We start from the raw sequence: 12,215 nt of genomic DNA, 5'->3' as shown, positions 1-12,215 counted from the left end.
TAGAGCTAGACGGCTTAATGTATCTTTCACCTGCTTGTCGTTGAAAGTTTGCATATTTTATTGTAGATTCTGTAAGTTCAATATAAATTATAGTACAAATGTCGAATGAATGAGTACTTATGTACTTTCGATTTCATACAGGTTGGGTCGTTATTGGCCGTATCACGCTAGCATTCTTCTAATGACTGCTGATTGGTTAGTGACAGACTTGCGACTGATTACGACCAGAGACCCTGCTTGATGGCATCTGAAGCTAAAGCAGAATAGATCATTATCTTAAGGAGATCTATCCGTCAAAGTTCATTGTAATATATTACATCCTCATCATCCTCATTGTCATCCGCTTATTGGGCGGCGGCGGCAGCAGCTGCTCAAAATGTGTATATATATATATATTATATATATAATATGTGCAGAAGTGCGAAAGTGACTCAGAAGCAGAACCTCTGGCAGTATGAAAATATGTGACGTCACTTTTTACTGATTTTTAGAACAGATAGCTAAGTGAACTTAAAAGAAAGTATTTATTCAGCCGAGTGAATTATCTTTTTCCAGCGTGACTTCGCCATTCTATAGAGTGGCGAAGTCACGCCCCTTCCGGTAGAGCCCATGGGACCCATTCATGGAAAAATATGAATGGGTTTCAATGGAGTGAAATTAAATATTTTCTGGTCCCAGTTTTTATATGCCCTTGATTACACATATGTTGTTTGTAGATTTAACTGATAATTTTTCATGTCAAGAGTTTGACCGTTTATTGTGCAATTGTTCAATTAAAGGCTGTAGCGTAAACACAATAAGAAAGCCTACGTGTCTCGTATGTGCCGTCACGCTCCCTGTGACTGGCGGGGACAAGACCAACAATCTCCACACCGGCATAACTGAAACTCTCCACATGCCCTGACTTATAATGGTTTTCACCTCTTTCGATGCTTTCCCCTTGGAAAAAACCTAACATTATCAAACTTCTTCACGAAAATGTTTAGTTTTCTTTGCATGAAAAATTATCATTTAAATCCACAAACAACGTATGTGTAATCCGGGGCATATAGACTGGGACCAGAAAATAATTACTTTCACCCCATTGATCCCATACATATTTTTCGATCTCATAGGTCCCATGGGCTCTACCGGAAGTTGCGTGACTTCGCCACTCTATAGAGCTCGTAAGTCCCTTCCGGGAGACCCCCGTTGACGGTCTTGTCCACACCAGTTGCAGAGAGCGTGACGTCACATACGAGACGTGTAGTCTACCTCATTGTGTTTTCTCTACAGCCTTTAACTGAACAATTGCACAATAAACGGTCAAACTCTATGTGAACAATTATTATTTTGGACCCACATAAAACTTTTGTGTAATCCAAGGCATTTAATGACTGGGGTCAGAAAATAATAAATTTCTTTCCATTGACTCCAATTCTAATTGTCCTCGCCCAGAGGTCCCATGCGGGTCTTACGAGCTCTATAGACGGGCTCTGGTACAAGGGAGTCCAATGTGAGTTTCTGTTTTCGCTATCAACGGGTAATGCACTTTTTATTTTATTTACTAAGCTACAAATTCCCCTATCACAGGTAATCTGTTGTTTTGCTCCAGTAATACCTTCCTACGTATCTCAGTTCACCAAGGGTTGTGTTAAGGTTGAAGAACACTGCTCTTGGACGTATATTAGTTGGTTGAGAAATATAAAATGCATGCAGAAAATACATTGCGCTGAGTCCAAAGAAGAGACACATTCTTATTGAATCATTTTTATTGTATCCGTCTGTAAAGCAAGGATATTTCATGAATGACATTTAACACTTTTGAAAAATCCCCAATTTGTATCATAGTGAATTTCAATTATTGAAGCGAAACAGATTTTAATGCATTTTTATTTTATTTTTGATTCTGTACATATGTCACAAAACTGGGTATTACTGATGCCACAATATCCCATGAGAGGAAATTGCCATCAGAAGGGGTCATCTCAATGGGGCCGCCATTAAAAACTAGAGCTCACAGTAGCAACAGATCAGATCTATTTTATGGCACAGAACACATGGTTATTCTCAGAAAGATTTCACAAGACAACTTACAAATGTTATTCCAACCAACATGACTTTTCATAAATTTAGTGTACACAGCATCTTATTTTCAGTATACTTGTACCGTGCCATGACAGATACACTTGATGACTAAACACGGCAAGTAATTTAAGGTTTGTTTTACAACGGTATGAATGCATTTCGACCCAAGCTACTTGTCGACCCAAGCTTTGGGGAGGGGCTCAAAAACCCCTCCCCAAAGCTTGGGTCGACAAGTCGAAATGCATTCATACCGTTGTAAAATTAGGCTGCATTTTCATGTTCAATGACAAGTTAGCAGGAAATTAACTACACATGTACAATTTGTAAAACTGCTCTAGAGTTAGCGAATTCAATTAATCAGAAGTTCTATCACAATGATTTAAAGTCCAACAAATACACCCTACAATCCTCCATGGGCTGAGGATATTTCATGTCTTACAAACAATCATATTCAACTGACAATTGGTCCAACGGCATCAATGGAATGGTGGTAATGGGGGTTAAATAGAAAAAGGTGAATAAATACTGTAATGCAAAACCATGGACACACAACATAGGTCTGAGCCGGTCAAAGATGGAATGTCTAGGGACTAGGACGGGCTGTCTTGTTGATGACATCAGCCTCACTCATGTTGAACTCACGTTTTACAATCAGACATCCCCATTACTATCACTCTTAGGACCACGTCCACTAACAGCAAAATAATGGGAGAAAAAGCTGAATTGAGTGCTTGGAGGGCTGAAAGAACTAGACTTTTTTTTCTCCCAACATTTCTAAGTCTTTGAGCATTGAAATAAGTGCCAGATAAGATGCCTGTCATCTAGTCTCCTATGCTGGAGAGGGCCGTGTCCGAGTAGTACCATGTTCATTAGAGGGGTAAGCATGCAACTTTACACCCAAAAAATATTGGAGAACCTGGTGATACTCTGGTGAGACATAGAGCATAAGCAAATAACTACCCCCACTGAGATTACATTTTAACTATCCCATTTGACCATCTGCCAATGGTCTCTAATACAAGGAGTCCAAATTCAGTCAAGATTTTTTTTTATTACACCTTTTGTAAATATACATTGAGACAATTTTGATAAACATGCCATTGTGGTAGTGTAAAACAATTTGTAATGTCTATTGTTTTTAAGTTAGGATGAAGGGGATGTAGAAGTGAACCATGGTAAAATATGATTATTGGCTTTTCTAATTCCAGAAGTATTGTCAACACAGCGGGTGGATGCTATGAGGATGATAGATGGGAGGAGTTGCTTAATATCCAGAATTCCTCAGGTACTGAACCATCTCAAATGCCTTCTTGTTGAGCTTTCCGCCATGGACCCCATCCTTCCCCATCACTACAACCAACACTGGAGCACACGTTGGGAAAAAAAAAGAAACAAAAGAGAGAAATGAACAGAATTGAAGAGCACCCCCCTCCCCCCCCCTTCTTTATGAAGGGTGGTGGGAAAAAATAAATGGTGACACAGGATCTTGCCACCACTCTTCATTGCTATTAAAAAGTTGCCAAGACATTTGACTGCTTGCAGAGAATTCTCTTTTTTTATCCCTCAAATTTGATCTATTAGTGAGCTGGCAACATTAAAATCCTGAATCTCTCAAGTATTTTGCCATCGTGTATGCCTTCTTATTCAATACGCCTCCATGGACACCTTCTTTGCCCATAACAAGTACCAAGACTGAAAGAGAAAAGATAGGAAAAAAGGGAAAGTTTAGAGAAGTGAGTGGTACAGAAAATGCAGTCAAGAGAAGAAATGACTATTAGAAGGAAGTCCTTTACTGATTCAATAATGTTAACGTTTATCTCCTAGAACTAAAGGAAGTTTAAAAAGAGGAAAACATTTAGAACTTTGAGGATGCTTGATTAATGAAAGATGCATAGGGGCAAAATAAACTGATCAATATATTTTATCTGAATATGAAGGAAGGTGCAGTCCGTGTTATAGTAGGAATGTAAGCGTTAATCTTCATGGAGTTGGAACTATTGTGTGTTTTTTCCATCAGGCTAGGGTTCACATGCATGTTATAGAAACCAGGAAACGTTTAGATGCTCGAATGGGACAGAGGACAGCAGAGTGAAAGGGAAAGAAGCCACTGAAAATAATCATGAATTAAATAACAAAGACGCCTTCTTCTGTTATGTAAACTAATGGTATACAATTGATATACTTCCGAAACTCGCATCTTCATCATATGATGCGACCTGACGCTGACTTGGCCAATCCTTTTTATCAAATGGACTTGTGTTTCCTCAAATCCATTTGATGTTTTCAAACAAGTCGAACTCTGCTTGCGTGCGAGTTCTGCAACCAAAATAATCAATATAAATAAGGTTTACCTCTTCCAGCCTTCCCTACGGTAATGTTGAATGTTGGCTCCCCACCCGTGCTCTTTGTCCTGATGTCCATTGTCCAGTCACTTTCGGTGTTCAGGCTGTCTCTGATGACTGAACACTTCTTGGCGCCCAGAGTGAGGCCATTGGTGAAGAAGCTCACCCTATCTTTTCCAACCAGGATGTCAATTTCTTGAACCTGCCGAGGGTTTTTGAGAATAAAACAATTAATATTGAAAGGAAATTGGTACTGTGGCATTAAATAAGAATCTTAATCTGCAATTACATAGGTAAAAACGACTAGTTATGCACCATTGCTTTTACGTCAATGACACCATTATAGCATGTGAATGCATTTCAATCCAGGAGGTTCTTAAATAGAACACTAGCAACAAATCGAAAGCTATAGGAAGCTTTGGACAACCGATGAAACATTGAAAAACACAAAAATGTGGGCATAACAGTCATATTTGTTGGTTTTGTTATACAACATCAATTGCGATAGCACGTTTTTAACCACCGATGCCCCAAATTAAACGCTAGTCTGATGTATATGCAAGGATCCTAACTCCCAACGTTATTCAAAGCAGGACAGTCCTCTGGATCCAGTCTCAAAACCTCAGCTAAATAGTTCCAGACATTCATTTTGGAACATGTGCTTTATAAATGCACCGCATACGTGCACACTTCAGGTGGTTCATTAACAGCACTAGCCAGCTGGTAGCAGCTAATCACAGCGCTGCTCCCAGAGCAACAACACTACAACGGCCGATTAGTCAAATAGTCTGACACATGAAGGCTATTGACAGTCTACCCAATACATGTTGAAGGTTCGTCCCAACGGTGCGATACGGTGTACTGACCCAGCATGAGGTAAAGGATAGGATTTGTTTAGGGAGTAACGATATCGGGCCACAGCTAACTAGCATGCAGAACAGTGATAGCTAGCTAATAGACCTAGTGGTATCACGGTGCACAGACATAAAGCATTAACGTGTGGGGGGGATGACACCCAGAACACAAAAATCACAATGAAATTCCCCAGCAGAATCAGATACCATCTCCCCAGTGTCTCTTACCGTTATATTGGTAAATAGTCTACCGGCATGTGCTGCCCAAACATACTTGGCGTCTGTGTACCCAACAATGGCGGAGTCCTGACAGTCGCCGTCGGCCATCAGGTTATCAACGTAGCCTTGCCAAGACATATTTAACAAACTGGTGAAATATAAAACCGCCGGTGTCTTAAAAATACGGTTCGATGATAGAGGCGTTATCAATTGGCCTACAGAGGAATTCAGTGTTTCCAATTCAACTCACACTGCGACGCTAACAAACATCCACGGGCAGCAAAGAAAGCCAATGGGTGTAGTCCGATCAGAACCCTCCGCACAATGAGCTCTGTAGTCCGGATCAGATCCTCCGCATAATGACTCTGCGCTTATGTAGAAAGGAGAGCGGCGGTATGGACTGCGCGCCCTTCAGTGGGAGGCCAGAGAACCACCAACAACTAGGGCTGCGGACTGGTCGATTGAGTACCTACCAAATGTATTCATGACAGAAATTGCTAGTCCAATTAAATTAAAATATTTTGTGACGGCAGTGATTTATTCTTCAAACCCTTTTTCCAACCAATGCATTCATTGATTAATTTGATCGGAGTTGTGACATTATATGATATCACCTTTCATTATTCTACATTATGTACAACCCAAATAATGGATAATGTTGGGGACCAACTCCAGCTAGTGCAATTTCTCTGGCTGATCCAATATGGCAGAGGAGGCGATAACGCTTTAGATTACAGCAATTGACTGGCTAATTAATCCGCTGTAAAATGTTGCACTAGCTGTTCAAATTTGGTAGAGGAGACTGGGGAGGGTTTCAACACTTTTTGCATTTCCCTCAGTTAGAGACTATTTGGACTAGACAAACCAAATGTCGATACATTAAACTTACATAATGTGTCTGCTAATTGCATGGGGCCTGGATGGCGTGACAGGAAGGGTTCTGAAAGAATGTGCAGACCAGCTCTCCGAGGTTTTCACAAAGATCTTCAACCTGTCCCTGTCCAAATCCATAATCCCAACCGTGCTTGAACTCTGCCACAATCATCCCACTACAAAAAAGCCTGTCATCAGCGCCCTAATGACTACCGCCCGGTCGCTCTCACACCAGTCATCATGAAGTGTTGAGAGACTGGTATCTCAAAACCAGCCTAAAGCCCACCTCCCGCCCACCTTCCTTCACCAGTTTGTCTACAGAGCAAATAGGTCCACTTGTATCCTTCTACCGTTGCTCCATCGAGAGTGCTGGCGTATGACCACATGGTAGGCTCTGCAGCGGAAAGGAGAGCCTTTCAGAGGGTCATCAAAATCACCCAGAAAAGCACTGGTTGCACACAGCCCTCCCTGAAGGACACCTTCAGGTCTCGCTGCCTGGGCAGGACAGCCAACATCCTGAAAGACCCTTCCCACCCTGGACAAAACCTGCTCCACCTGCTGCCCTCTGCTGCACAGGTCTCTCAAAGCTTGCACCAACAGACTTAGAGATAGCTTCTGCCCCATAGGCATACGTGAACTGAACAATGCTAAATAAGATTTATACATTCATATTCAACTAAATCTCATTTCACAAGCACCTTAAATACATCCTGTATGTACCAATTTGCACTATAAAAAAAAATACCTGGACAACATTACTGTGCAAATTGATTAGAATGGAAGAAGTCAGATATTGGAACTGACCGCAACCCTGGGCACTGTTGCAACACAATCAAGAAAAACATTAAATTTGAATCTGTCTGAAAGAGCAGTGTGTATATTATACTATTAGTAATATTAATCAAATACCAGTTGTATGTTCTAAACTTGTGAATGTCCAAAACTTTGCTCAAATTTTCGAACAGTTAGAATAAAGCTGGTTGCCCTCGAAAGTGGCCTGGGGACGACTTAAGGAGAGACTGGGGTTCCCTTTTAGGAAGCCTTGGACCCCTGAAAGGAAAACTTTCGACCCTGATATCAAATAAAAATGTAAACACCAAATATTATCTCTTTCTATTCCCCCCTTACCCTACCCCTCCTGCTTACCTCTTTGGGACCCAACACTCAATTAGTCAGCTGCCTGTTTTATTTTGTTTTCTTTGCTATATACGCGTATAGCTGTGAACTCATGTATTATAATTTATTGTATGATGTGTAATTTAAGGTTAAGATTAGTGCTGTCAAGCAATTAAAATATTTAATCGCGATTAATCGCATTAATGTCATAGTTAACTCGCGATTAATCACACCATATTTTTCTATTCAAAATATCCCTTGATTTCGTCCTGCTAGCCTTATAAGAAGAGATATAAGAAGAGAGACCCGCTGTCAATTGAACCCGGTCCACTTGACATCGGGTAGGGTGCATGACAGTAGTAGGCCTACCGTAAAACTTCAATAGCCCAGGCTTTTATTTGTTTTCAATCACTGAAACTTTTGAACAAAACTCTTGCTCAGCAAGATAACATTTATTATTTAAACCAGTATATGGCCTATACACATTACCAGGCTATCGAATAACCCCTACACACACACACACACACGGTGGCGGAGTGGTAATCGGGAGAGATGGGAGGAATTCCGATGGGCCGTTAACGTTTCGGGGCTGTCGGGCTGATTACTGCAGGATAACAATATTGCGTTTAGAAAAGTTCCTTGCATCGCCGTCCGGCAGGCCTGAGCTGTGCGCCCGCAACCTCTCACTCACTCAACAGACGCAACACTCACAAACTGTAAACGTCGCAACCCAGTCGATTTTGCCTAGAGGGGAGTAACTGAGCGGCCCCTCCCGAAGTGGTACAGCCCAGGTGGGGCCTTGAACTGCGATTGGTCAGAAAGACGTAACAGCTAAAGACAACATTGAACTCCCGTGCAGGGCCCAGTTTCCCGATAACGATGGATCTTCGCTCGTACGATCATTCTTACGATGGATCTTGCGAACCAACGTACATTTCTTTGGAGCGTTTCCTGAAACTCCCCTTAACTGCTTTATTTTGCACTATGGGTAGTGAGCACCACCCCAATTTCGTTGTACAAGTTTGCACGATGACAATAAAGTCTGAATCTGAATCTGAATCTGAATCTAACATGAACGCGCATTCGCTGCACTCACGACGTTCGTAGGATTGTACCTGTCCACTGAAATGGTGCTGAAACAGGCTATGACACAGGGGGAGACGCAGGAATGTCGCCGGAAAATGGGGTTAAAAAGGGTTAAAATATCTCCCCATCAAGGCCAACCGCAGAGTAGCCTACGAAAAGAATAGAGTGCAATAATATGAATGCTAAAGATATTAAAACCCAATTGATTAGGGCCAGGCCGACATCAATTGGCTATCAGTCCTAATCCTGAAGGCACTGTGCATAGGCCTACATTTTTTTCACGGCATTTTCCCCCCTGAAATAATTCCATATTACAAAATGATTTCTGAAACATACTTTGCGCCGCAAAGAACCGACTTTATCTGATTCCGCATAAGGTTCCATTGATTGGCGCGCACTCTCTAGTCTAGAATATTGCAGACATTAAAAATGCAACGTTCCATTCATTCATTATCATTCAAACGCAGCGGCTATAGGCATTGACACACTGCTATTGCAGACCCGATTAGGAGAGCTTGGTCTCAGGGATGGGCAAACTGGCGGCCCGTGGGCCGCATGCGGCCCGCATCCTCACTCAGTGCGGCCCGCATCCTCACTCAGTCAGGCCCGCACATAATAAAAAAAAAAAGAAGAAAAAAAATAAAATAATAATAATTGATCGAGTTACAGAAAACTCTGTCAAGAAAGATGGGAAGAATTCATAGAACTCGAAGGCAAACTCATGCGTCTAGTTTGCTTAGAAGCGATATCAGTCATTAAAGATATCCACTTAAGTCGCCACTACAACTACTACAACTGCTTGTTGGGTTTGAGTTCATTGAGTTGTTGCACTTAATGTTGGGCCACTTTTTTCAGTTTTTTGACTTCATTGAATGATGATGTATGTGAGCCCTTTGCACTGATAAAAATACTGACCATTCATGTGGCTGTTTGAGCATGGAAAACATAAAATTAATGTATGTTGGTTCAATTAACATACCGTACATAGGTTATGATTCTGGATGATTTTTTTAGGTAGTGGCCATCCCAAAATGCACCAGAATACAGGAAATCATATCTACCAAATTCAAAATTGTGTAGCTTCTCTCAGCTCACGTTTAGTTGAAGTGTGCAGTCATGTGGCCCTCCGATGGTTATGATGAAAAATGTGGCCCTCTTTATCATGAAAGTTGCCCAACCCCTGGATCCTGCCCATGTTGTTGGCCAGGATGAAATATCTATAGGCAGGGTTCGAGTTATGTTTCCATCTCTGGGGGTCTCTTAAAGTTTTTGAGGGGGGGGTATAGGACGTAAACATGGGCTATTCTCAATGCCGTGGAACGCTCCGTTCACTTGCATGGGCCCTTCACAACAACGCCAGCGTCTTCGGTAGCTAAGCGACGTCAACGTCTTTTGCGAACTATTTCTCTGCTGATCAACACTATGAATGGTAAAAAAATAAATTGTAAAAAGGCACCTTGTGAAGTTATTTTTTCGTTTGGCAAGTAGCCGCTCATTATCGAAAATAAGCCCCTTCAGGTCGAAGCACCTCCGTTTTGCGTCGGTGTCCGGTTCGCCCTGTCTGGGCTTATTTTCCCGATAATGACCGGCGTTCTATTATCCCACTTAAAGTCAATATTACTCTGCATTTGCAAGGGAAAATGCTTTATTTGTAATTGCAATATTATGCTGCTGTCTTTTCAGAGACCCGCACATATATTTGAGTTTGCTGCTTTCGTGGGAGCCAGACCTCTCTCTATGGGAGCTCGGCTCCCACCTAACGCGAACCCTATAGCCAGTTACTTATCCGATCCCTCGCCTGCAAGTTTCTCTCTTTTTGGGTGCAATCTGTTTAAGAGCAAGAATCCAGGTTTAAATCACTCTTTGATTGGAATAAATTATTCTAGTTTTAATGTGTCCTGTAGACAAGTTGAAGTTGGTTGCAGACCAATATATAGTCAAATATATTCCCTAACATCCATTTGTAGACAAATGGATAAGACATTCGAGATGTACAGGGTGAGTTACATACGTTCATAACTGATTGTAAGTAATTTATATAATTATAGCAAAAATGTGTCTGGATTAGGCCATAATCAAATAAGTTACACAACTGCAGCTTTAACACACAAGAAACACAACTCACCTGCTGCAGGCTGAGTTCTACTGGAGGTGTTGGAAGGCTGGATGTGGGGGTTATGGATAGAGTTTGAGCTGCAGGTACTGGAGCGGCTGAGGTTTAAAGGAACTATGAATTATATCTTGCCCACATATTTCAAACCAGTGTGGAAAAAAGTTACGACCAACTAAGGCCATCCACACCTACGAAAACAATCTTTTCCCCCCCGTTTTCTTTGGCATCGTTGCAGGAATTTCTCCTTAAAGATGGACTCATTGCAAAAACGCATCTAGCTGCAGAAACACTGTAGTACATATTCCAGGCCTACATGTGGCGCTGTTTCTCCAACAAAAAACATACAGTCAGGAACAGAAGAATGCAACAGCAGTTTTTAAACCTAAAATAATGCAAATCAAATCAGACGAAAACAAATTAGACGGAAATCTAACACTGCCCACTGGTGGGTGGGGCGATGAAGTCATCGTTTGCGTATCTGGGGCTCTAACAAATTCTAACACAAAAACGCAGTGGAGGGCGTTTTTCTCTTTTTCCACCCTGGAACCTGGTTTCGAAAGAGTGCATTTGCAGGTTCCGCAAACGTCGGGTCCATCTGTATGGAGTCAGTTTCCTGCCATAATTCAAACCTGAAAAAAAAAGTTTCAAAGGCTTGTAAGTCTGGGTTTGAAAACTCAACACCTTGTAATAAAGGTTTTGCAACACTGAAAAAAGAGATTATAACCTGAAAAAAACTAAAACTAAAATTCAAACATCTGTAAACATGATTGTGTGTTCTATTTTATCTTCTTCATCATTTTCACCAACACATTTTCAAAGTTCAAACAATTTCACCACCGCATTTGCAGAGTTTCAAATCTGGCACTGTTCTAACGGTGTATTTCATTGTTGCCCGGTTTTGAAACCTTGTAAATGGGATTCTGCAAACAGGTGTTCATACATTGAGAAATACGTTTTGAAAGGTTGAATATTTAGTTTTAAAAACTTGTAAAGGTGTACGTTTACGACATTGCAACGTATTTTTTCAGAACTGACTTTTCAGCACTGACTTTTCAGAGATTTGAGCGCAAGCTTTGAGTCACGTGAATATTGGCAGTGTTCTGACGCCACTCGTTTTGAAACTCCTGACAGTCGAATCTGAAAACGTTCCTGGGGGCGGGACCATTTAGCTCTAAACCTATTGGTTGCTCTCGGCTGACGTACATTCCAATCACATGTGCCGTTCACCGGGCTGTTCGTGATTGACAGTGCTCTGCCGATGACACGAATAACAACGGGTTGATTTCGCGGTTGATTTTGATTTCCATTTTCTGGAACCAGAGTCTCATCTCCATAGGACGCGACTAGCAAGGACGCGTCCTAGCAAGGCTGCAGCCTTCACTTTGGGAAACAGCCATGGTTCCAGAAAATGGAAATCAAAATCAACCGCGAAAGTCGCTTGTTATTTGTGTCATCGGCAGAGCACTGTCAATCACGCACAGCCCGGTGAACGGCACATGTGATTGGAATGTACGTCAGCCGAGAGCATCCAATAGGTTTAGAGCT

At 41.6% G+C, this 12,215-nt stretch overlaps 1 protein-coding gene across 2 annotated transcripts; it reads right to left on the bottom strand.

Moving 5' to 3' along the window:
* Window positions 1-1,854: 1,854 nt before the first annotated feature.
* On the bottom strand, window positions 1,855-5,831 carry LOC115548924 (profilin-2). 2 transcript variants are annotated; one of them, XM_030363860.1, is made up of 3 exons: window positions 5,492-5,831; window positions 4,419-4,611; window positions 1,855-3,429 (listed from the first exon to the last, which is right to left on the bottom strand). In XM_030363860.1, exons 1-3 carry the CDS (start codon window positions 5,618-5,620, stop codon window positions 3,332-3,334), a joined length of 420 nt encoding a protein of 139 aa, XP_030219720.1. In that variant the 5' UTR covers window positions 5,621-5,831; the 3' UTR covers window positions 1,855-3,331. The 2 variants fall into 2 exon arrangements, with proteins under 2 accessions (XP_030219720.1, XP_030219721.1); XM_030363861.1 differs by having other exon boundaries at window positions 3,099-3,759.
* Between the last annotated feature and the right edge of the window lie 6,384 nt (window positions 5,832-12,215).

This window comes from Gadus morhua, chromosome 8 (genome assembly GCF_902167405.1).
Source record: "Gadus morhua chromosome 8, gadMor3.0, whole genome shotgun sequence".
In the NCBI taxonomy this organism is placed as follows: Eukaryota; Metazoa; Chordata; class Actinopteri; order Gadiformes; family Gadidae; genus Gadus; species Gadus morhua.
This window is presented reverse-complemented; position numbering and strand designations above follow the sequence as displayed.

Excerpts from the sequence above, each read along its gene's own strand:
- LOC115548924 (XM_030363860.1), bottom strand. The coding sequence starts at position 5,620 with ATGTCTTGGCAAGGCTACGTTGATAACCTGATGGCCGACGGCGACTGT. Across the intron at positions 4,612-5,491 it reads GACTATTTACCAATATAACG|GTTCAAGAAATTGACATCCT; the intron begins GTAAGAGACACT and ends AACCCTCGGCAG. Across the intron at positions 3,430-4,418 it reads CGTAGGGAAGGCTGGAAGAG|TGTTGGTTGTAGTGATGGGG; the intron begins GTAAACCTTATT and ends CGTGTGCTCCAG.